Source organism: Anopheles merus, chromosome 3R (assembly GCF_017562075.2).
Source record: "Anopheles merus strain MAF chromosome 3R, AmerM5.1, whole genome shotgun sequence".
Taxonomy (NCBI): Eukaryota; Metazoa; Arthropoda; class Insecta; order Diptera; family Culicidae; genus Anopheles; species Anopheles merus.
Genome location: NC_054084.1, coordinates 33,690,742 through 33,715,801, shown reverse-complemented (window position 1 = coordinate 33,715,801; position 25,060 = coordinate 33,690,742). Strand labels below are relative to the sequence as shown.

The following is a 25,060-nucleotide window of genomic DNA, read 5'->3' as shown; positions in this document are numbered from 1 at the left end:
CTTCGTTAAAAAGCCCACTTCCCGCTGCTGTTGCGCATTCCCATAACCTCATTCGCAGAACAAACAAAACACCCGGCGCGCGTGTGTCCAAAGCAACCAAAAAAAAAGGAGGTTAATTTCCGGGCGCTTGAAATTCTCTCTTGTGCCACTTACAAGATATGTTCTGCGGCACATTAAGTCACCATTATTTTGCAACCGAATTGAAACGTTTAAAAAATGTAAGACGACAGAAAGAAGAAAAAACCCTCCGGAGATCGGTTTACAGAAAGCTTTCGCCACCAGACGGGCGCTTTTTTAAACGGCGCAAAAAAGCAAACGTGCAACCACAAAAAGCTTCCCGTTACTCTTTTTTGCTCTTGCCTTAAGAAACGTACTGTCGCACGGCCGGCGAAAAGATGCCCCGGAACGGTTTGCCAACACTCCGGGGTTGCTTTCGGTGGCAACCGAGCGAAAGCTTTGCCGGAGCGAGCTTTTTCTCGCGCGGCTGCGTTTGTGTGGGAAAAACTGCCCCAACAAGCAGAAAGAGAAGGTTTCTGGGAGAGTGATCGCCACCGAGCGCCGCCACCAAACAAAACCCGAACATACGGCGGAGGAAACACGCTGTGGAAAACGCGGCCTCTCGGACGGGCGTTCGGACAATACACGCCAGCGAGCGAGCGAGCGAGCGCCACCGGGTTCAGTACGCCAGCGACCGTGCTCCCGTACAGTTTGGTGTTGGTGGTGTGTGGTCAGGATCGGGTTTTTGCGGTTAACGATCGCCACCGTCCGGCGGGCGGTTTTGTGTGTTTGCATTTTATTGTTTTGCAGTTTCATTCGCGCGCGCGAGCGCTCCCGCGCATCACCGATTCGTACAACAGCAGTTAAATCGTTCCTTGTAGTGCACGCGTTCGCACTCCGTAATTGCAAACCCGCGTTCATATCGACAGATAGACAGATAGTGTTTCAATTAACTAATAAAAAAAGCCCACCGTGTGTCGTAACCAGGTTCGTCGCTCGTCCACTTCGTCCTGTTCTTTTGCACCGGGGCGCGTGTGTGCCAGTGTGCGCATGTTATGCGATCGCACTGTGCACATCCTTCCCACCCGCGTGGTGCATCAGTAGTGTTTTCGGTTCGGTTCGGTTGGTGAATTGCGGGCGACACCGATGCGGCCCCGTTCGTAACGGTAAGGTGCAGCTGATCTGCATCAGCTGTAGCGAATCGTGTGGAGTGTCTAGTGTCCGCGTGTGTGTGTGTGTGTGTGTCTGTGGATGTACCTGCACTGTTTGAGTGGTTTGAAAGTTGCATTTCCAGAGTGATTCAACTGATACGATAACGACACTTTCACTCTTCCTACACACATACAACCCGTGCATATATAACATGTGCCAGTGGAAAACGAATCGCTTTGATGCAGGTAACTTGAAAAGTGAATAAAAACGAGAAGAGGAAGAGCAAGAAGAAGAAGAAGCAAACACATTCACTTGCACAGCATCACCCCACTGCACACGTAACCCAGCCGTGTGTGCTCCAGTTCCGGTTCTAGTGCGGTAATGATACGCCGCGCCGTTCTAAGCAAAATGAACGCAAGACATCAACGATGGCTGAGGCAACGAACGCTGCTGCCACTGTTCATGGTCACAGGTAAGGGTTGTTTTCGCAGCGAGGAACGAGAAGGGGGTAATTTTTGCGGCTTTGCCATTCTGCGTGTGCGTGTGTCTGTGTGTATGCGTATGAATCTGTGCACTCCGGTATGCGGAGCGCCCGGGCCCAAGAGTGTCATGTTGTTGCTGTGGCGTAATAAAATGCAGCTCGCACAGTTCCTGCTTCGCACAAGTTCGAGCTGCATTTGAATTTTTCGAAGGGCTACCAGAGCGCGCTGCGCCACTTGAAATGGACCTTTTCTTCTGGCTGGCCGTGCAGCCGCTGCTGCCGCTACTGCTGCCGCTCGTTTGTGTGCTGCAGGTGCGATCGTTCGACAGGGAGGTGGATGCCAGCGCGGTGGTGGCGGTGCACCCGGGACCGTACTGAATTGAAAATAGTTTGTCATTACTCGAGTCGTGCGGGACTTGGGGGTTGGCGTTTGAGGTCTTTTCAGACAAAAAAAGCACAACCACTTCCTTCGCCTCGTTATAATCGAGCTGTTAGCTGGGCGATTATTGAAGGAAGGGACCCATTTGCTACCCGCACAGTTTAAACTACATCCTTGTTTGTCGCCGGTGCTGGGTTTTGTTTGCTTTTCTTCCGAGCGGGGTGCCGTAATAAGCTGTTGCGGTTTGCTGTTCGTAAACGATCGAATTGCCTGGCAAGTGCAAAGCCGATGGGACAACAAAGGGAAGGCCTAATTTGAAATATAATGACCTCCCTATTTTTCATACCACACCACAAAAGGGAATAGTTACAACAAATGTTAGAGATTTTTCAGTCAATTTTTTCACTAAATAGGCTAGTTGAAGATCATTGTTATAAATTAAAAAAAAAAACAATTAAATAAACAATCAACTAATAATAAAATTAGTGAACATTAATTGCACAACTTTATAGTGTTGTGTATAGTGTCTTACAGGAAACGCACTAGCACATTCCACCCAATGATTAAACCATAAGATACGAACCTGCTCAAGTCTTTCGATTTGTGAAAGTTTTGATTTGTACCCGATCTATTGACATTATGGATTATAAAATCAAAAGATTTTATCTAATTAAAAAAAGTGTGTGTATTTTTAACATGATCTCTTCTCATTGGTGATTAATACATCCAAAGACTCAATCCAATACTCGGCCACAAGCAACGAACCCCTTCAAATCATTAGATCTCTAGAAGCGATACGATCGATTATCATCATGAATTAACAAATAATAAATCAATACAAAGCAACGTAGCTTCTTAGCTTTTGGCATATTTAGCAGTATTTGGTTTTAATACGCTCTTCTCAGTATTCATGTACACAATACATGATTTAAGATAATTTGATGCAACAAGTAACGAACCCGCTCAATTGGTTTGATCTCTTAACGTGTTGATTTTAACACAATCTCTTCTCATCATGGATAAACAAATCAAAAGATGTAATCTAATGCTGAGCAACAAACAACAAACTCCTTTTATGGCTTAGGCATATTTAAAAGTTTTTGCTTTAACACGTTCTATTCGCAGTATTGATGTGCACATCAAGTGATTTAATCCAATTTTAAGCAACAAGCAACGAATCCCCTCAAGTCTTTCCTTTTTTTCAAAGAATGTGTTTTAACACGATCTTCTCTTAGTATGTAGATTAGCACATCATATAAAATTATTTCAATTTGAAATAACAAGCAACGAGCCCCCGCTCATAATTCATTCGATAAAACGACTCAGTCATTCCAATCCGCCGCAACCGTCTCACCCGCCTACCAGATCTAGAACAAAGCAATCATGCCCTGACCCAATGCTTACGGTGAGCATAATGCAACCGACCATCGGCACACAACATGCACGACGCGCTGCCCCAGGAAAAGAAAGCCATAAATCAAGAGAATGTGGCGCTGAAGAAGGCGGAGGGCGGGCGGGCTCGCACACGCTCGATGCTGCGATGCCGTTTTGCTTCATTCGATCGCTTCACTTTTTTTTTGTTTTTACGATCGCCTTCGAACGGATTCAGTGTGCCTCGTAAATGTCAGGCACCATCAGGTGATTTCGGGTGCCTGGTGTGGGTGCTGCGCTCTTATGCTGCTGCGGGTGAATGTGTAACGCAACGTTAATGCTAACGCAAACACCTCCGCATACTGCTGTGTGCGCCCCTCCTCCTCTCATGCCGATCGGAAAACCCGGACACACGATCGTGCGGGCGCATACACCACACACATGCAGCATGCCAGGGCATAACGGGGGCTACTGCTGAAGAAATAACACAGCCACTGTGAAACAAACAAACATAGTAGTGTACAGTAAGCGCACAGCAGCATAAGAAAAACCGATCTAATACACACACACTGTTTTGCATCGTACTCTTGGCTGGCTGGCTGGCTGGCTGGCTGCTCTAGGCTCTAAGCTTCCCCAACCAGATAGGTTACCCGTCTGCAAACCCCCAGAGGCCTTATACGCTCGCTCGGTGCACGGTACACTGATCCGCAATGAAACTGAAACAACAACGGCAGCAAAAAAAAATGCAAAAGAAAAAAACGGGGAAAAATTGGAGTGTGAAATAACGAGCCTTGCAATATTGGTGGTGCCCCAGCACCGTGGTGGCCCACCAAGAAATAACCGGAGGGTTTCGGTGAAGCACAATGTGAGGAAAACAGACAAACATCTCACGTCTGCCACGGCACTTTAATTCCAAAAGCCACACGGAATCGCGGAAAAGTTCGAAGTGCGTGCGCGTTCGACTCTCTACACACACAGACACGCATTGGGTAGTAGTGCAAACAGTGCAAGAGGATGGGAAGCAGGCAAAAAGCGTGTGTAAACGCACGAAGCAAATAAAAAAAACACACACATCTCACATCATCTTCCCGCCGCACTGTGTCACGTAAGAGAGCGTGTGTATGAGATGCTTTGGGGCACACTATTTGCCACCCTCCTCATCCCGCCATTCGTGGGTGCATATACATTTTTTGGATGGATGGTGTGAGATAATGAGGAAATACACAAACGCACCAGAAAAGCTCCCCCAAACTGTGGAATTATCCGACTGATATGGGACGGGGAATTGAAGCTTAGAAGCGCGGAAGCAGGCACAATGCTATTTTGGGGACTCTGGGGCAGTCGCTTCCTTCCGAGCGTGTGTGTGGTTAGAAAAGGCGGCTGCGTTTTTGCGAATGGAAGGCAAAATGACAAATAAAAAACAGATGGAGCGATGGAATAGGAGAAGGAAATGACGAACCACCGGCAGGGTGTAGCGGTAGAGATAATGGATAATGGGGAGTGGTAGTAGTCGCGCCGGCAGCTATAAATAGTGCCGCTCTTCTGGGTTGTAGTAATGGGCCGTAATTTAATTGGCGGAATGCCACTTTAAAAAGTGAATTTAAAACGAGATGCGCTGCACTGTTTTGTTCCGTTCGTTTATCTAGAAGCAGAAGAAGGAGTAGGTGGAGTAGGACTATTAATTATGCTGCTTGTAGATGCATTATTTTGAGATCGTTTAATCGGATATGATATTCACTTATATGGCTCGATTGTTTCGTATCATGCCCGTAGCGATCGAGATACAGCGTTTTCCAAGGGTTCTCATAGTTGTGGTACACTTTCAAGGCTCTTTCCAATGGGAAGTGTGCCTCATATGCTGGAAATTGGACTCTATGGAAGCCTTTTTGGACAAACTCTTTGAATGTTCCTATTAGATTTGCCCAGCAAAGGGTGCTATTGAGTCCAATTCGAATTACATTAAGCTCATTTCACGTACGAAAGAGTCAATAAAATGTCCCACAGCTATGAGTACTCCTGGAAAACCCTGTAATGCTTCACGTGTCAAATTTGGGACAACATTTAAACCAACAAAACAAAAATGCTTTGTTGCACAAATAAATCATGCTAATGTACGCGTATGCATTTTCCCCATTATTCAACTCTGCCAGGCCATGGAAAATGGAAGCAAGAAATTTGGATTTTTTTTTTTGGGTAAAAGTTTTGTTTGCATATTAGCCCCCGCTGTCGTATTGTTTTAAGCTGTCCATCATGCAAACAAAAAAGTCGTGTTAGATGACGGTGATTAGCTAATTTATGCACGAGACGGTGGCAGATGTAACACGATCTGTACACGCGACCCCTGTGCGCTGCATAATCAAGCGTTGGCAGAACGGTTTCTGAATTTAATGGCGTGGATCGGGTAACGAAAGTATTGTACAATATGACACAGTGATGTGTTGTTTGTGTTGTGTTTGTGTTTTTTATGAATAAATTTAACGGCTTTTTGCTCCAAAATCAATAAAAAAAAATGTTGGTTGGATACCTTGAAGAAGAATTGAGAAGCGTCCTATTCGCGATCTAAGCGATCTTCTCTTCATCTCCCCTGTCATTATCATTTTTTTGCAAAACCTTTTCTTCTTTTGTCGCTTATTTATTCCTCCCCATCCCCCAAAAAAGCCCAATATTTTGCTAAACCTTTCAATACTTCCATTATTCCCTCTCGTTCGCAAGCAAAAGTACGTCACGCGTGACCGCTGTATCTCGCGTAAACGATCTCGCAGCCACCACCACTACCACCACCAGCGATAAACTTTTGCATATCAAAGCATTAAAAATTTGGCACGAGCAAAACGGGAAGTAAAGAAAGGTTTCTGCTGCCCGGCGCAGATTTGGTTCCCGGGTCGCCACTCGACGGAAAAGGCTTAATGAAATTTCTAGAAAGAAAACGTAGGAAGAAGAAAACTAAAACCCAACCAACCGGAAAACTAAACCAACAAAAAAAAACACCCTAAAGTCAATAAAGATAAGATCGCAACAGCAGCACCAAAATAAAACAAGCCACGGGCCGATGCAAACTAGAAAAGACGTCTTCCCGTGTCTCGATCGGAGGTGTTAGCGCCGAATTAAACAAAAAAAAACACACACACACACACACACACAGCACAGGAAGGATCGTCCCCGTTGGGGTTGGGTTTTATGTCGGATTTCCTTTCGGACCGAAACATGGAGGGGAGGTTTCTCGCTTGTTGCCGGACAGCAAAATATGTTCTTCCCGCATTGGTGGCGCGTTTGTTAGTTTGTTGGGGTGGCGTCGTGGTGGGTGATTTGAGAAGACCAGCAATTATCCCGCTTTTTTCACGGTGGCACAATCAGTTGCATTCCTCACGCCGTTAAGCCTAATCTCACTGTTGGGGTCAATTTTTGCATATATATTCCGCCTGTCGTTTTTTTTGGGGGGGGGGGGATGGTTTTATATTTCACCCTTAATTCCACTCCCAAAAAAAACTGCTGCTGCATTCTTTAGGTCAAGATATAGGTTGTGTCTTAGCAATTATAAGATTTTATTCACCTTCCCGGCCAGCAAGCCACACGGTGTGACTTTCTCCGGAAGGCCATTCTCCCTTGCGGGTATGGACCGGCCTGGTGGGCAGGCTGGCGAAAACCGGCCCGTTCTCCCGCAGCAGCAACAATGAAGGGCAGCAGCAGGCAAACAGGGGAGGGAAAACGATTAAAGGGGCCGGTGCTGGAAGAAAAGTTAGTTCCGCATTCGACCGAAAAACAGGTTTGATCGTTTTGTTGTTTCGTCGTCGAGCACGTCTCGTCCGGCTCCCATTCTCATTCCTCCTTTGGGTGGTGTTTTCCAATTCCCTTCGCCCGCCTCCCCTCCCTTCCCGTCTAGGGAAGAAAGGCAATATCAAAAGTGTAAAGAAAAGGCCCCCACACATCACAGCCCCGACTTGCTATCAAAATGGATTGTGTGTGTGTTTGCAAGATCAGAGTAGAAAGTAGAGCGACAATGTGTCAGCCTTCTGCTGGGCCGGATTGATGACGTTTTTGAATGAAATGGTCGGTCGTTTAAGTTCATTTTTTGTGTGTTTGCTGCTGATTGCAACCGTTTTGTAGCGACGATCGTCCGAGCGTTCATTTGTATTCCCCGGTGTCGCGCTGCTGCTGTTGTTTGACCAAACGCTTCTCTCTCCTCCTTTGCCCGCGTCTCGCTTAGGCAACCTCAATCATCTTTCGAATCGCAGGTTTGGTGTCAAATGTAAATCCATCAAAAAAGAGGGAAAGTTTTTTCGCGCACCCGACCCCCGAGCGCGATCGCGTGTCAATCCACCGTTTGATCGCTTTTTCTTCTCCCGCTTTTGAGCGCTACAAATTATGCTCGGGCGATTGACATCCGAATAATAGAGGTTGAAACGCGCATTAGGAACAGGAACAAACAACTTTCCTACACCTGTCCCCCCATTGAGACAGTTCCCCCATTTGGATTGTGTGTTGTGTTCTTTAATTTTCCAAACCTCCGGCGCGATTGAGCGCGTTTTGTTCTCAGGTTGGAGGGTTAAGCAGCGCCTGCGAACTTGAGCTCCCTTGCCCGTTGTACTTGCCCCCCCCCCCTGATGACCCAGTTTGTTTCCACTCATTCGCCATCCCGCGCCAAAAAAGCGGTGACCAATTGCGGTTTGATTGCAGCAGCAAGTGCGCTGCCCTTGCCTTGTTTGATATAGAGTGCCGCTCTGTGTTTTTACTGCCTCCCTGTTGACCGACCGCAAGGTCAGTCTGAGAAATGGAAAGAGTGTAGAAAGAGAGAGAGAGTGAGCGATGAAGAGTATGAAAAAAGGGTGGATGGAAGCTTTCCGATCAGCTGTGCGTGAGATGCGTGAGCTGGTCGCGAAGCCGGTTGCGCAGGTGAGAACCGGCGAAGGTTCGCCGTCTGCTCATTACACATTAATCAAGATGAAGTGTGTGTGTGTGTGTGTCTGTGATGAAAGGGTTGATTTATCGAACTGCAATTAGGGGCGGAGTTCGGGAAAAAGGGTGTTGAAAAATCCGATACATTCGACCGGGGTTGATTGATGATTTTGATCGAAATATGCTTCATTTTAAGCTGACATTAATTTGGTTTCGTCGAACAGGGGTTAAATAGATCAGCAGTAGAATGGATGGACAGAAAAAAGGGAAAATCGTCAAACATAATAAATTTCACACTAATCAAAATCCACTTCCTATCCATTCTCATAATAAGTGAGATGTCGACCTTTTTCTACTTTTTTAGCATTTTTTTGTAGCAAAAGTTTTAAAAAATGCCTTTTAAAGCTTAAAAACACGCAAAAAGTTCATAGTAATCATGCAGAAACATCAAAATTTTGCTCTAAAATGGATAAAAGACACAGACGGAAACAAGCTTGAGCTCGATTATAGACACGATAAAAGACAAACGCTCGAAGACAGATTTCATTTAAACATCCACACTAACTACTGAATGATTTATGAACGTTGTACCATTAATGCCCTTTTTTGTGCTGAAAGCAATAGAAAGGGAAAAACTACTTTTCCACGACTTTTCAACAGATAAAAAAACAACCCTTTTAGGTACAGTTGGTCGCATAAATCAAAAGCCATTTATAGAAATCGAATCGACAGAAGCAGCAATTGGAAGTGCCTTAATGTGATGTATAAATTAAACACTTCGTGTTTCATCAAATTGGATTGTATTGGTAAAAAACAAGAAATCAAGAAAGCCTTGTTTTAAATTAGTTTCACCGGCTTTGTGGTTGATTTCGCACAGGAACTGTTTTTTACTTGTTTAATTAGCCATGACGTTTTCTACCAATAAAAATGAGCGTAAAAATAATAATATTGGCTGTTGATGGTCACTTAATCCTTCAGAATAAAACAAACATCAACCGCTTACGTCATGAACAGCATTTTGTTGCATTCTTTTCCAACATTCCTTCACCAAACACAAAAAAAAGAATGCCATCCAATGAACTAAGCGCTCAACCTTGAAATGACATGAAGAACTCCCCCCGGTTTATTCAATTTAGTTCATCACGTGCATTTCCGCACCACCACCATCGCCACCGTCACAACTGCTTTACCGACAAAGGAAAGCTTTTCTTCAATTGAATGTGCATTCCTAACAAGTTAATTAGTTGCGATCGATTAAAAGCCGCCCGCCGCAAACACTTCAATCTAATAATGATTTTATTATAATGCTCCCATCCCGCCACCATGGCGCAGCACGCGGTCGTGATCTTCAAGATCAGCGATCATGGATCTGGGCGAGTGAAGACAAAGGCACAGAACTCCCCCAAGCCATTCTCCCTCGTAAAGCGTGTGCCGCGTGTCGTGGGAATGGCACAACAGAGAGAAAAACGGCGTTCTTGCAGTGGCAAAAAAGCAAAAAAAAAAAAAGATCTTTAAAACAGGGACCTAAACCAATCTCCGTGACGAATGCGGCACGGATCGCGGGCGGTAAACACACACTCCAGAACGCAAGGTCACCGGCGGCACGAAGTTTCCCTTTGTGTTTTTGTTGGGGGAAGGGGGGGTGGTTCTCCAAAACCCGATGATCGCTTAAGCACAAACACACAACGTGCGCGAGCGGAACAAACCAGCGGTCTGAGAAAATCCTTCACCCTCATCCACCACCCCCAGCAGTTGGGGAAACTCATTGTTGGGTGGGGTAGCAGTAGTCACCAACACCCACGCCACAACACACGCCCCGAGGACAATCATTTTCAAGCTGGTCCGGAAGGGAGTGCCTCAAACTGTAGAAAACTGCAGCAGCAGCAGCACCACCGCCGGTTTGTATAGCTGATTGTCCCAAGGCAATGAGGCGACGAACCCGACGAGAGGGAGGGACGGAACGGTCAGCGGACTAATAATCAAGTACAGTGGTGGACGGTCCCCGGTGGGTAGATTAATTTTTCTAGAGCACTAAACCACTTAACTGCAATTGCTGGCTCCTTTTATGGGGGGGCTATTTGGGGGACGGGGAGGATGAAAAAGGGGGCCCAAGTGAACAACGGAACGGTAGTCGAATTAGATCGCAAACACGCGGACAGACGCACGCCGGCCGCGACCGTCGCATTATAGTTTTGCCAGCAGTCTTCGTCTTCTCTTTTTCGGCTTTAATTTCTGACCCCAAAAAAGGTTGAAGAATTTGCAGATGAAACGAACGAGCGAACCGGGCCGTGCTATAAATTCCACAAAACCAACAGTCAGTCGGGGCTGCGGAATTCTGCCCGGTCCGAAAAATGGCCTAAAATTTACTATGCGACGACCTGCTGCATCGTTCGCACGTTCGCACTTTGCCAACGCCACCGCCGACGCTATGTGCGAATTTGAGCGCTTAAATGCGTGCCAATTGGCAGAACTGGCCGTCTTTGATTGCAACACACGGCATATGTGTGTGTGTGGCTCTTATATGAGGAGCAAAGCGAGCGGTGAGACGACAAAAACCTAAAAGGAAATCGATGATCTTCGATCGATCTTTGAGCCCAGAAATCGCGATTTCATAATTAGAGAAACATCTCTGTCCCTACCCTCAACCGCCTCACAGTCGAGTAATTGATTTAGTTCGCTTCCCAACCCCGTCGTCGGGAATTAATAATCTAAAAGCCTCGCAAGCAAACGCCCGCCGGCCCCAAGGGTCACAAGAAAATTTCTAAAAAAGCTCACACAAGCGAGTGGAAAACCACACAGTGAGTAATCCATTACCAGCGGAGGCGCCACGGCTCCGACACGGCTCAGCTGCGGTTTGCGGAGCGGGAGGGCTCGGGGGAGGCGGCTCGAGACGCACCGGCCGCAGAATGCGTGCGAGATCGTTGATTGAGTAACGGTTTTGTCGCCGTTTTTCTTCGATCGCCGCGGTCAATGTGTTTTTTCGCTCGTTTTTTGTTTCGCTTGAGAATCACCTAAGCCTTGGAAGTGGAAGTTTGGGGCGGCATCTCACGGCCACCGGTGTGTCGAATGGCATGCGGGTGATCATCGCTCCCCCCGCCGTCCCCTTCACTCCACCAGGCCGGTGCGTTTCTAAGCACCGTCGCAAGTGTGCGCAAAAATTAATGTGTTGAAAACGAGCGTGACCAAATCGGCTCGGCCCACGGTCGGTCATGGTTGGACAGTGTGGGGTGTACTTACCGTGACGCAGATGACGAAGGGTAGATGATGCAGGGAGCTCCATGCTCCAGTGTGTGTGTTTAGAAAACGGAACACAGCATAATTTCGAATTTGTCCACATATTTTCCACATTAAGTTTCGGCCGGTCAGCAGGCCCGCATTTCTATTTTTGCTCGCTTTTAATTTAATGTCGGCCTCCCGCTGTGTGTGTGCGTGACCTGAAAAAAAAAAATCAATCTCAATCAAAACGCGTCTAATCTTCTTAATTATTTCGCAGCAATGTGCATCATCGGATTAGAGGGCACGATGATAAGACCCGGCCAACCGTCAGCAGGACCATCAACTCACCTCACAGCCGACGGCGTTGGTCCTTTGTCCAACAGCAGCAGCAGCAGCTCATCAGCGGCAACTGAAAGGCACCGGAGGCTGATCCCTTACATGCAGTACTACGTAACGTCCACTGCCGGACCACCGCCGCCGTCCGGGGACGGTGGGGCGCCCGATACCGGCGACTATCAGCCGTCGTTCAACCCGCTCTATAATTATAGGCCGATCGTGAGTATTGCCTTATGCGGTATGCAGATTGCTAGGATTAAGGCTTCCTCGCCCTCTTCCTTTCACGTCCAATGAAAGGGAAAACGAGAGCACTATTTGGATAGAATAAACAATCCTACCAGGGGGCGGGGAGGGATAGGTTTATGTAACCGGCCGCGAGCCAGCCGCTGGACAATGGCAATGGCGCCCCGCGAACGGCACAATGGCACATGGCCTGCCCGGATCTGGCCGTATCGCGACCACGCGATCTTGCGTCCACAAGAATCTAGTCCAGATCATGGCCCGAGTCACGGTTTTGCCACAACCGCCTTCCCTGTTTTGTTTGCGCAAAAGGGGTTTTTCTGCTTCGTACCTTCGCCTGGCTCGTGGCCATGTCCTGTGTGACGTGTAGCACTAATAGCACAGGAAAAAAACGGGGCAAATGTCCGTTCAATACAAAGACACATTCGTTATTAGTTACATGATTCTGGCACCCACTCACAAATGCTTCCTTTCACCGACCTTTTTTTTCTCCACCGTTGTGTAGAACGTTCCTGTCAGACAGGAGCCGGCCCCGGGGGCTGACATTCGAGCGGCCTACTACACCGCGCAGAAGCACGCGAAACCACAGCAACAACCACAGCAACAGTCGTACCGGACGCAGGAGGAACCGTACGAGCTGCCCCGCTCGCCGGTCGTAGTGCACCGCAAACCGTACTACGGCACGGCGCCGGCCAAGTTGATTTCATCCACCGGGCTTAAGTCACTCCCGGCTTCGTCCTCTTCGTCCTCCTCCTCCTCCTCCTCCTCCTCTGCCAGCATCAATCCGTTCACGTACGAGTACAATCACCGGCATCATCCGCAGGGCGTGAAGGTGGTGTCCGTTGGGGGTGGATCGGCTGGTGCGCCAACGTCGTACGCGGTGCTCAGCACGGGCGATCACACCGGTGGTGACCTATACGAGCGGCCCAAGTATGCGGTAATTCCACGGGAACGTGACCAGTACGAGCAGGTGGTAGTGCCGCAGCGCTTTGCCGTCCTGCCAGCGAAAGTGTACGGGCTGGAGGAGGGGGCCGATGACTTACCCGCCGGGGGTAAATACTTCCTACCGGCCGGACCCGGAGAACGCAGCAAACCTTCGGCACTGGTGAGTGTGCGTTGATTGATGTGGTTTGCTGAGAGAATGCAACAAAATGGTGTGTCATGGCTTGCTTTGTTTACCATTTCAGTACCAGTCAGTGCCGGTAGCGTACAAGAAGAAGATTATTAATCCTTTCCTTCCATCGAACACCATTCCGGGACCGTTCACACCGATGACTGGCGGAAGTAGTGGCAGCAGCAGCAGCAGCAGTAGTAGTAGTAGTAGTAGTGGTAGTGTGACAAACACATTCAGCACCCAGCATCAGCAGGAAGGTACGCGCGGCGGTTCCCAAACGTCATACATCAAAAGCGCTGTCACCGAGCAGCCGTCAGTGGCCGTCTACTCGTCGTACGATCATGGCGCTCCGGTGCAGGATCATCGTGGCCATGGAGATCCCTCGGTGTCGTCCCCGTATGTGGTGGTGAAAACTGTTCCCAAGTTTTACTACGAAAAGCCAAGGATTACCGGCCCAACGCCTGCACCATCGCCCTACCCGGTGTACTACAAGGAGAAGCCCAGCGAAGGACGTAAACAACACTCCAATCACAGTGGTAAGAACTAGTCTTTTTTGTTGCTTTTTTATAGATACTTTGAGCCAATTGGCCTCATTCGCCTCTTGGTGAGAACTAGTGGTGAAAGCTCGGAATCGTACCTACCCGATTCCGAGTCCAGATCCAATTCCTGAGTCGATTTCAGTGTCGACTTCGGAACCGATTCCGGAGTTGATTCCGGAGTTGAATCCGGAGCCGATTCCGGCGTCTTCTCTGGAATCCGGAATCAGAATCGGCTCCAGAATCGACAACGAGGGAATCACAATATGCTCCCCGGAAACGGAATCAGAATTGACTTTAGAATTGGGATTAGCTCCGGAATGAGAATCAGTTCTTAAATTAAAAAAAAGGAGTTTTAGAAGCGAATCAGTCGAAGAATCTCCATGAGAATTGATCTTTTACAAGTAAATTTGGATTCTTTGTGGCTATCAACCATCATCTATGACCCAAAAGCCTATTCTTATGGCGATGCCGAAATTGACTCCGATTTCGGAGTGGAATCTAATTTCAGAGCCAATTCCAGATTCCTGTGCCGATTTTGATTGCGGAACCGATTCTGATTCCGGAGTAGATTCCGGAGCCAATTTTGGAACCGATTCGAAAGCCGATTTCGATTCCGGAGTCGATTCCGAAGCCGAAGCCGATTCCGGAACTGATTCCGGAACTGACTCCGAAGCCGTTGCCGGAGCTGGTTCCGAAATCAATTCCAGAACCGATTCCGAACAAATTCCGAATCCGAATCTGATTCCGTAATCGATTCCAGAAAACTTCGGAGCTAGCCGGAATCGATTCCGATGAAAACTTCATTTTTCCCATTACTATCGCTCTCTTTGTCTTTTACTAACGAAATAATCCTTTTTTTTAAGGTTACACAAGGCCACGGATACCCGGAGTGGTCCCGGTCAGGCTGACGATTGATCCCAACAATCACGTCACCGATGGTCAGTCAGAGCAGCACCACTCACACCAATACTACAAAATCGGCCAGCAACTGTACAAGGTGCAGCAGGAGCATGGCGTCACTCCGACGAAACTTCAAACGGTTTCACCACCTCCTCGCCAACATCTTACCGAAACGATCCTGACGCAGCACGCGACCCCACAAAAGCCAGCGGAAGTCGCTGGAAAGAGTCCACCCACCGGTCAGTACTACCTCACGCCAAACTACAAAGTGTACAAGGTGCCAGCCAAACATCAACACACCCTACCGGAACATCCGGCCTACCAGTATGCGCATCCCCAACCCGTCGCTGTCTACTCCAGTACCACTCCACGCCCGGTAAGCTATTCCAGCGTTTCACCCAGCACCACGCCAGCCCCGGTACATGAAACTCCATCCTACCCGGTGTACCGTCCATCGGTGAAGCCCCTCCGCCACAATCGCACCGAGTACGCCAACCGGCAACGCTTCTACCCACAATCGATGCGTCATCCAAGCCAGCACAAACCACGTCCGATCCCGCTAGCTCCGGCACCGGTAGACCACGAACAAGCGCTCGGGTTCCCTGCAGCCCCGGCACCCGGTTCTTCCCTGGCGGATCTACTCAAAAACCTGCAGGACAATAATCTGCTGCCGAAAACGCTCACCCCGGACAATATTGACAACTCGATCCGTACGCTCGTGAAGATACTGAACAACCTGAAAGCGAACGGACATCCCCAGCGACCCCCCGTGGTAGAGCGGCCAGAGACCCCAAGAGAGCCGACGACGTACGAGCGAACGAACTACACAACGGTCGAGCCGGAATCGTACGTGGACACGGACAAGTACCGAGCGGGGCCACCGATGCTCATCAACAAGATTGTAACGCCCGGACCGAACACTGGCCGACCGGGCATTGACTATCCCGCGCTGGCCGAGATCCCCGAGACGAGCTTCTCGTGCAAGGAGCAGCGGTACAAGGGCTTCTTCGGCGATCCCGAAACGAACTGTCAGGTGTGGCACTACTGCGACCTGAACGGTGGTAAAGCTTCCTTCCTCTGCCCGAACGGGACCATCTTCAGTCAGGTAAGTGAGACGGAAAGAGACTGAGGGAGAGAGAGAGAGGACTTTGGTGGTTATGTTTGGTGGTCGTTTTTAGGTGGCACTGACCTGCGACTGGTGGTTCAACGTGAAATGCTCCACCACGGCGCAGCTGTACGTGCTGAACGAGCGGCTGTACAAGTACATCCTGCCCTTCACGCCCAAGTTCCCGGAAGATTACAGTGGACCACTCGTTGATAAGTATGGTTTTTAGTGACTTATCTGCTATCATTTTACTAATAATTTCACTTTTTCCCGCAGATATCTTGCCCTCAAGTTCCAGGAAATGGAGGAAAAGATGAAGCAGCAACGAGCCAAGGGTGCCAAGCAAGGATCTATTGAGATCCCGAACGCAGTCCCGGAGAACGATGAAGTTAACGGTAACACGCTAGAGGACAACGACGAACGATACAACCAAAATCAACCCTACCCGATCCGGTACGCCACCACGGAAGCAGTGCCGGAGCGTGCCACAGCAACTTCGGTCCGTCCATCGGCTCCATCCCCCTCCTCCTCCTCCGTTCCGATCACACTCGAAGACATCGATGCGGAACTGCACCGTGGTAGTAACGGTGGTGGAATGGTGGAGTCATCCAGTCCCTCCTCCGGCAGCAGTACAATGGGACCTGCTTCCCCCATGATGGACGTATCGGAGGAAGAGCAGCAAGAAGACGAACGGCGATCACCGTCTGCCTACAGAACGTCCTCCGTCCCTACGACAACCACACTGATCATCGCGACCGAGGAACCACCGATCGATCCGTTCCGGCCGGAGGAGATGATGATGATGATGCACCCCGAAGGACGGCAAGAGGACGATGATGAGGAGGACGAGTATGCGAATGTGGTGGTCAATGCGGAGCACCGGTCACCGTCACCACAGCACAGCAACAGCCTGCCGACGGCGGCCCCAATACTGAGCAAGATCCGGCGGATCGAGGTGAAAAACGACGGCACCAGTGGACATTTGATAAGGAATCCAAACTACGATCGGCGAAGGAAAAAGTAGAGTGTAAGTGATTTGTACGATCCAATACTCAGTACGACAAAACTCAATAAACTTATTTGTACAATATTGTAGTAATTTGTAAATGTAGATGGAAACTGTGTCTTCGGTATTTACTTACCTTATTTGAGAAGTATCGATTCTTGCCTCATTTGACCCACTTTTTGACGCTCTGCTCGGGTTGGTATGGTACGGATCGATATGTTCCTGTTAGTGATGGGAGCTCGGAAACGGACCTACTCGATTCCGATTCCGTGTTTGAAATTAATTCTGGAGCCGATTCCGATTCAATAGCCAATTTCGGAGCCGACTCCAAAGCCAATTCCAGAGCCAATTTTGGAGCTGACTCCAGAACCGATTCCGAAATCGATTCCGGAATCGGAATCGTCTCTGCAATAAGAATTTGATCCGGAATCGACCTGGGAATGGTAATTTGCCGATAGGAATCGGCTCGATCATTGGCTCCAGAATCGGCATCGGGGCCGGAATCAGAATCGGCTCCAAAATCGACCTGGGAATGGTAATTTGCTCCGGAAATGGAATAACAATTGACTTTATATTTGGATCCGGAATGACAATCAGTTCTTCAAATGAAATAAAATGTTTTAGAAGCGAAATGAGACCGGGAATTACCATGACAATGGATTGTTTGGATAAGTAAATTCTTCTTATTCTTTGCGATTCTTTGCGACTATCGATACGTAGCATGAATGGACCCTAACGTCTATTCTTATGTATATGCCGAAACTGATTCCGATTTCGAAGCCGATTCCGATTCCGGAACCGATTTCTATTCCGGACCCCATTCCGATTCCGAACCTTATTCCGATTGCGGAATCGTTTCCGATTTCGGAACCAATTCCGATTCCGGAACCAATTCCGATTCCGGAACCGATTCCGATTCCGGAGCCAATTATCGATTCGTTTCCAATTCCAGAACCGATTCCGTAATAGATTCCGGAAACTGATTCCGGACTTACCATCCAAAAAACCTCTTAGCTAGCCAGAATCGATTCCGACGAATACTTCATTTTTTTCCCACCACTAGTTACTGTGATTCGTGGTATCGTGGCTCTCCCGGTTTCCATCCAAACGCCATGCCAGGTTAGCTTCATTTATCATTTTGTCGTGATAAATTAATGCCTCCTTCGCACCGCCACCGGACACCGATTGCCTGTGCCGTGAGGAAGTATGAAATCGTTGGCCTGGGGGGAGATTAGTGTACCGGTACGGTAAGTCAAACACACACGCACTGTGTGCTACCGTTTGCTCGGTTCGGAAGAGCACCCGAAAAGACAACGGAATTCGAAATCCGTATCGGATGGGTAATAATCCTTGCAGCAGCAATCGATTACGCATGATTTACAACGTCCTTTTGCAAAAGGAGAACTTCTCCGTTTGTTTGTGTTTGTGTGTGTCTGTCTGGGCGGTTTAACCGAGCGTGCAAACCAAAGTAGGCCAGGCCAGAAGCAGCAGAAAAATCCTAACCCCCTTTGGGAAGGGGGGTAAGTGTGGATGTGGCAGTTGAAATATATATACATTTTGATCCGGTTTCGTTCGATTTGGGTAATTAATTTTCATGTTTCTCTTCTTTTAGGGCTACAGCATTGAATATGTTGCACCATACAAACTTAATACTTACATAACTATAACGCCACAAACGTTCCCGATACACAATCACATCGATTGCCTTGCCTGTCGCACGCTTCTCGCTTGCTCCACGGCTTGCTGCGATTCTTTACGCACGCTCGCACATCCAATGCACGGAGCGTGCTTGGGGGAGGGAAAGGCGTGTCGGTACATCTCTGCGATATGAACATGGGCAAGCAATTCTCCACCCCCGGCGGGCGGGCCAATCGGCCAACAGCACAGATTGCAAACATTACATGCTTTGCTGCTGCTGCTGCTGCTGCTCCTGTACTACACATGCTCTAAATCAAATTCCATCCAGGCGCGCTTTACATGTTTGAACTGTGGATTCGATACCATAATCCAGGGGATGGTGGTGGTTTGCCAACACCCAAAAACCTCATTTCCCCTTTCCCTGTCCTGGGGGTGGATCGAAATCATTCCATGTTGTTCCACCGATTTAACCACCACTCTCTTGCGCAAACATGCACGCACCAACAACGGGCTGTTTGAGCGCAAACGAACGCACCGACAACACGCCGCCAGTGATTGTGTGGTAGAATGTCTTAATCTAGTGCTTTTAAAATGATTTAAGTGGCAAAATGTGGGGTAAAACATTCCAAACTATTGTAGGAAGAAGAAAAAAAAACGCTCTCCAGGTGCTGATAATTGTGTAGCGTCGTGTTGCACAGAAAGAAGCGTAATTCACAAATGAGGAACAGGGTCTCGTTATAAATCAAGCAAAATTAAGTTACCTTTTAACTTCTGCTTTCAGTTTCTTACTTGAAAAGGTTTTAGGTGCATTTGAAGATTGGCTTGTTGCACTTCTATGGAGCATATTCTATGTTCTTTCTGTAGCACCAGCAGCGCCATACTTTTGACGCCGGATGATGATAATGGTTTATACTACACTGCCCAGGATGGTGTGCAATCGTTGATAATTACATGCAGTCCTATATTTCTACTTTCAGAGGTTTTTGTTTTTGCTTACTGTTATTGCTCGATGCATTAGCTTCTAGTGACTAAGTTGTATTACCCTGTGCAGGATAGCCTTTTCTGTGTCCCATACAGATGAGGGACATGCTGTTAAGACGCCTGTTTAACAAGATATGCCCTGATCGTAACGCATAGTCTTCGAAAGGACAGCAGAATTTAACTAAAATTGCATACTTTTTTACAAAATTAACAGCACTATCTATATGTAAATCTACTTTCTCTCACTTTTCGTAGCTTAACTCGTCTGTACGTCATCGTTTAAAAATGCCAAAATGCACAGCTCCGGCTTAAAGTTCAGTATCGGATCATCTTCATCGTCGTCGGAACGATCCGAGTCGTCCGAATCGCCAACCGGCATCGCTTCATCCTCCGACTCGTAGTACACGAGCGTCGCATTCGGGTGGGCTAGGCGCGTAAAGTCGTCAAACTTTTTCCGCCTCACACTCGACTTGATACCGCTCAGATCGAGATCCTGCGTGCTGATGCATATCTTGCTGCTCGGCTGCCCCGATGGTCGGTCGGGGTGCGTTTGCTTGGGGCGATAAATTACAATACCCTGCGTTTTGTACTGACAGCGCCCATTTCTGGTCAACATCTGGTGGTAGTAGTCGGGCAACGGGTACTGGACGGTCTCGCTTGGAGGAGGTGTGGGGTTTTGACCATTTTCGGTGGATGGTTTGGGTGCGGGAGCTTTCTTCGCGTTTGTAACAGGTGTTTGGTGGTGGTTGCCGGTCTGTTTTGCAGGTGGAATTAGTGGTTTAGCTAGCTCAGAATCATCACTATCAAGCGTGGAGGACGTGGAGGACAAAGATGACGCGGATGAAACGTTTCGTTTGGTGAAATTTGCTGTAACTTTTGTAGCGGGCAGTTGTTTATCAGCAGCTTTCGCTTTTGTTTTGCTATTTTCCATCTGTTTTAATGTATTTTTCACGTGATCCGATACGGTGTGTTTCCGGGCATAAGGCGTAGACGTACGGGTTTTGCTCTCCGTCGTTGATGCAGACGATTCGCTGCCGGATGACTCCGAGGAGTCAAGGATAGTTCGACCACACTTTACCTTTTTCGTTGGCTTAAATTGAACTCGGTGCTGCTGTTTCTGCTGCTGATTGCCACTTTTGCTCCTATTCTTCACATCATCGGTGACGCGCGTTTTGGGCACCGATTTCAACGCACTTTTCAGCACGCTGCCCAGATTTGTCTTTTTAAGCGCGTCGATGTTGACACCCTTACTACTGCTGCCTTTTTTTGCAAGCATCATTATCCTGTCCCTTGCCGATGGTTTCGACAGTTGCGCGGGCATTTTGAATGGCATAATGTTCGGTATGCTTTCGACCAGACTGTTCAAATCCAACCTAGACACTGTGCCCGGTGGCCCATTGCCACCTTCCGGTTCGATCGTCAGGTAGGAGGAAATGATCGTCTTCTCTACCTGGTGCACAATGACCCGCTTGCTGCGATTGCTGTCCGAGTACACGCAGCTGGAACGGTTTTCCGTTTCATACTGTTGCTTTGCCGTCTCGTTCAGTATCGAGACGTTCTCCTTGTGGGTCACGTCCATCTGGGCGCTTCCATCGTACTCCGTGAAGCGTGTTTCCCGCTCCTGCGTTATCTGCTTGCCCGTGCCGGGCTGACACCCTTGCTGCAGCCACCGCTGTACGTGGTCAACGCTGAGGGAAAAATTGCTATTAAAAATCTGCTCCATCCCGTTGCACTTCCACTCGGCGGTCCGTTGCTTCAGGGCGACCTGCAACTGGTCCTTTAACGCGGCGTAACTGCCCGACTGTTCATTCTCCTTGTCCGACGCATCATCATCATCATCGCTGCTTTCGATCGCTTCTTCGACAGTTTGCTGCTGGTCATCAGTTTCTTTATCCGCTTCCCCATACAAGTCAACCGCATCGTCGAGCGTCAGACCGTCCTCATCGTTCTCGAATTGTTTGTTATATTTCTAGCAGGACGAAAGTAAACTTCGTTATGTTTCCCAGATACACACATGCCGTTCGCTTTTCCGAGGAGCTTCATACGTACATCTAACAAGTTTTTCCACGTAATATAACGATTGGCGATGGTTTTATCGTCCGGAAACACACTCTCCGCCCTGTGAGCAAACAAAACACGGTCAATATTTGTCTTCTACCCCATTTCACCCCGTTTGATCTCTTACTTTGGACTTTTCGATTTCCTGTTACTGGCCGGTTTAGGATTGTTAAGAGCCATTGTAAAACCTAATCCGTAACTTAAATACACACTAATTTTCAAAATATTAACAACAAAACAGCACACATACAATTTAGAATCCACGAACGCTTCGTCTGGTGATGGTGTGTAAACAATAATTTAAACCTTGTCAACCGCCATTTACCTCAAAACGTCAAAACGTGCTCCCCTAGATTGGCCGCTAGAGGGCGCGCGTGGTGTTAATCTGCGCGCGTCATTCGAACCGTCGCGCTTGAATGTTTGTCATCCAACGCGCCAGAACCGTTATTATTTGAAGACACCGGATTTGTTATAACAATGTACCAATTGTTGAACAAAATGAGCACAAATTCACTTAAAATTAATGAAAATACTTTATTCAACAAAAACGTGTTTTAAAAACACAATTGATTAAAAGTAAAATATAATAAAAAACATAAATCCAAGTAAAGTCCTCGAACGCCATCAGGTAGCCTGCTAATAGCTCTTTCTATCAATTATATGCAGCACTCCCAAGTGCCACAAATCCACTAAACGACCACTAAACGGCTTCTAAACGACTCAAGTTCTCTACCTAAACGGAATATAGAAAGACTTCGTTTAGCAGACGCCAAACGACTCATGCATTCTAAAAATAGCAAAAAAGCTGGTGGCGCTATCTGTTGGTGGGATATACCCCAACCAGTTGAGCTTCATCGCTTGGAGGAGAGCTTTCTCATTTCCTCTGTACTGTTGTATGGTTTCGCATTGAAGTTATGCATCGCTAGAACTAGAACGGCGATACGATTGTTTAAATACTAAACTCCAACGGAAACCACCAGCACTGAAGCAAGTGAGATTTGAGCAATGGTCATTGGTGTTGATACCCACGTATCTAACCACACGACCATTTATATAGATTTTTGCTCAGAAAGTTAGAAGGCTATATAGGTCATAATAAAATGCAACTTGTCGAAACACATTGCAAGAAAAGAATAGCAATATAATGATGAGTTGTAATACGCCACCCTACCCGCAAATTTCCGTTAAATGCCTTCTAATCGCCTTGTAATCGCCGGCGAATTGAAGGCGATCAGCAGTGCATTTAGCAGTAATTAAATGCCTTTGAAATATGTCAATGAAAAATTTCGCTTTTAATTTGAAATTTGAAATTGCAACTGTCAAAAGAAAACCTTACAAGCGTCTTCAGCACTGCACTGTTGTAGTGTTCCCAGATATGAGCGTGAGATTCGATAGCACGATTTACGTGTTATGATCTCTTGCGTTAAGCTCTGAGCTATTTCACTTTATTAAAGATGGTCTACATTATTCGGTTGTTAAAGACCAACTCATTGAAAGGTGATAATATACCAAACTCATTTCGATAACTAAAATAAAAGGAAAAATGAGATACATATTTCTCCCATCCTGATAATGAACGGTGAACATAGTGTAATTATTATGTTTTTTTAAAAAGGTATTATTTAATTTCGCTTCACATAAATTTTGTTTAAAGTAATTATAGTAAGAAAAAAATAATTTAAAAAGAAATAAACGCAGAAAAAAGATCATAAAAATCTGGATTTGAACACACGCTTTCTCGGTTCGGAACCAAAAGCGTTGTCACTGCTCTATTTGGCAGTTACATTGGTACAGGTGCAAATTCAGTATATAAACAAGCTAAGATGGCGGTAAGCTATCTGTTCTCCTTGAATCAAAAAGTTGAAAGATTTCGAAGAGAACCCGTTACAGCCGTGAAAGTTTCGGTTGAAATCTTTATTCGCCTTCTAAGGCGACTAAGGCCTTAAATGCCTTCTGAATGCCTTCAAAGCCGTTTAATGCTGGTAGGGCATCTATTGATCAAACCAATGAAGCTGTGTAGCTTTCATTTTTTTTCTATGGATATTCAATTTTCCAGTCGTTTAAGCTTAATCTGTGGCGCTTGGGACTAATACGTATTTAAAAGCCCAAACCTTCATCAATACGTAATGTTTGATATCAGCCGCCGAACAAATACAATTTAAAATGCATTAAATGCACTTGAACGGTTCTTTTAAATGCTCCAGGCTTGACAAAATTCCCCAGAAAAACGGAACATCAAAGATTCATAGCGTGGCAACGTGGTCATAAATAGAAACAGCTTAAACATGAAACAAATGCTTTGAATTAAATTAGAAAGACAAATATAACTCATTTCCCACCACTACCGCAAGACCATCTTCCCCTTTCCCCTAGTTCAATTTTCCAGCTCTCGTGTACCTCCAATTACTCCGCTTCGCCATCGAACCCGTTCCCGTAATGAAACATTTATTGATTACCGCGTGGCCTTTGTTTAACTGCGTCCCATTTTAGGTGCACCCGTAGACAATGGCCGTTTTACTCATCCCCGGGAAGCACCGCGCACACAGGAGTTGATAAATCGATGCAGTCCCAATTCCGGTCCCGGTCATGCAACGCGTTTTGCGACCGACCAGCATACGAGCGAGTTCCAAAGGCCGGTAAAAGTATCGACAATAAAATATCGAAAGGCTTTGCTCCTCTCGCTCCAGGCTACGAGTCCATCCACCACAGAATACGGAGGACGACGACGACGACGACGACGATGAATGTCCTCGCTAATAGCCCGGTGGTGGAATCCATTTGGCGAGGATGGCAAAATGGACGAGATAGTAGGGTAACATTAATTGCGTTCGGTTGCATCTTTGCGATGTCGTGCGTGTGTGTGTATGTGCATGTCCATCCTATAACCCTCCCCTAATGATGGTCCGTCACGACATTCGATCATCAGTGTGCCGCCCCAACCGACCGACGGACATTGGCCGATACAGAAGGGGAAAAAACGGGGCCACAAGTTATTGCCCAGCACAAGGCTCCACCGTTGTGTACCGTACTTTGGTACAGTACACATTTTTTGTTTTAATTCACCCCCCCCCCCCCATTACATCCCTCCTGCTCCACCGGAACTCGGTAGCTCGGAACACACTTTCCGTAACAGAATCTGTAACCGTCCGTACCCGTTGCTTAAGTATGAAATATTCATCAACCAGAAAATGTGAAATGTGCGGGGAAAGAAGCTCACGGCTCGTTGTCGTGCTCTCGGCGACTTCGGTTCTCGGTCAATGGTAACGGTGGCGGTGGTGTGGCAGTACAAATGAAGCGTAATAGTTGCCTTCCATCAATGACGGTAAAAAGGGCTGTTGTGTTGTTATGTGTGGTTCAATAATTCATTCGGCCATTTCGAGTGCTTCACATCGATGCATCGATTTCGTACAGAAAATTGCATCGATCGGGTTGACGTAGATCGGGTACACGATTGATCGGTTGATGGAAACGCATCACAAATTACGAATGGCTGTAAAACAATATAATTTACGTACAAAAAAGGTTAAATTGTTGTTCAATAGTAATCATTGTCACTAAACAAATAAAGTGAAATTACAAAGCTGGTTATGGTTTGTGAACCTGCGGAATCAGTTACTATATCGGAACAGACTCAAGGTTCCAACACCGAAATAA

The 25,060-nt window shown here is 47.3% G+C and overlaps 2 protein-coding genes across 2 annotated transcripts; one reads left to right on the top strand and one right to left on the bottom strand.

The window, feature by feature from the left end:
• Positions 1 to 673: 673 nt before the first annotated feature.
• LOC121595764 lies at positions 674 to 16,812 on the top strand. Its single transcript, XM_041919968.1, has 7 exons — positions 674 to 1,621; positions 11,767 to 12,044; positions 12,571 to 13,170; positions 13,253 to 13,715; positions 14,582 to 15,723; positions 15,797 to 15,939; positions 16,000 to 16,812. The coding sequence occupies exons 1-7, from the start codon at positions 1,531 to 1,533 to the stop codon at positions 16,745 to 16,747; spliced, it is 3,465 nt and encodes a 1,154-aa protein (XP_041775902.1). The 5' UTR covers positions 674 to 1,530; the 3' UTR covers positions 16,748 to 16,812.
• A 1,739-nt stretch (positions 16,813 to 18,551) lies between these two features.
• LOC121595765 lies at positions 18,552 to 21,684 on the bottom strand. The gene is made up of 3 exons (XM_041919969.1): positions 21,534 to 21,684; positions 21,398 to 21,467; positions 18,552 to 21,317 (listed from the first exon to the last, which is right to left on the bottom strand). The coding sequence occupies exons 1-3, from the start codon at positions 21,584 to 21,586 to the stop codon at positions 19,605 to 19,607; spliced, it is 1,836 nt and encodes a 611-aa protein (XP_041775903.1). The 5' UTR covers positions 21,587 to 21,684; the 3' UTR covers positions 18,552 to 19,604.
• Positions 21,685 to 25,060: the final 3,376 nt, after the last annotated feature.

Excerpts from the sequence above, each read along its gene's own strand:
- LOC121595764 (XM_041919968.1), top strand. The coding sequence starts at position 1,531 with ATGATACGCCGCGCCGTTCTAAGCAAAATGAACGCAAGACATCAACGA. Across the intron at positions 12,045-12,570 it reads TCTATAATTATAGGCCGATC|AACGTTCCTGTCAGACAGGA; the intron begins GTGAGTATTGCC and ends ACCGTTGTGTAG. Across the intron at positions 13,716-14,581 it reads ACAACACTCCAATCACAGTG|GTTACACAAGGCCACGGATA; the intron begins GTAAGAACTAGT and ends CTTTTTTTTAAG.
- LOC121595765 (XM_041919969.1), bottom strand. The coding sequence starts at position 21,586 with ATGGCTCTTAACAATCCTAAACCGGCCAGTAACAGGAAATCGAAAAGT. Across the intron at positions 21,468-21,533 it reads AGGAAATCGAAAAGTCCAAA|GGCGGAGAGTGTGTTTCCGG; the intron begins GTAAGAGATCAA and ends GTTTGCTCACAG. Across the intron at positions 21,318-21,397 it reads CGTGGAAAAACTTGTTAGAT|AAATATAACAAACAATTCGA; the intron begins GTACGTATGAAG and ends TCGTCCTGCTAG.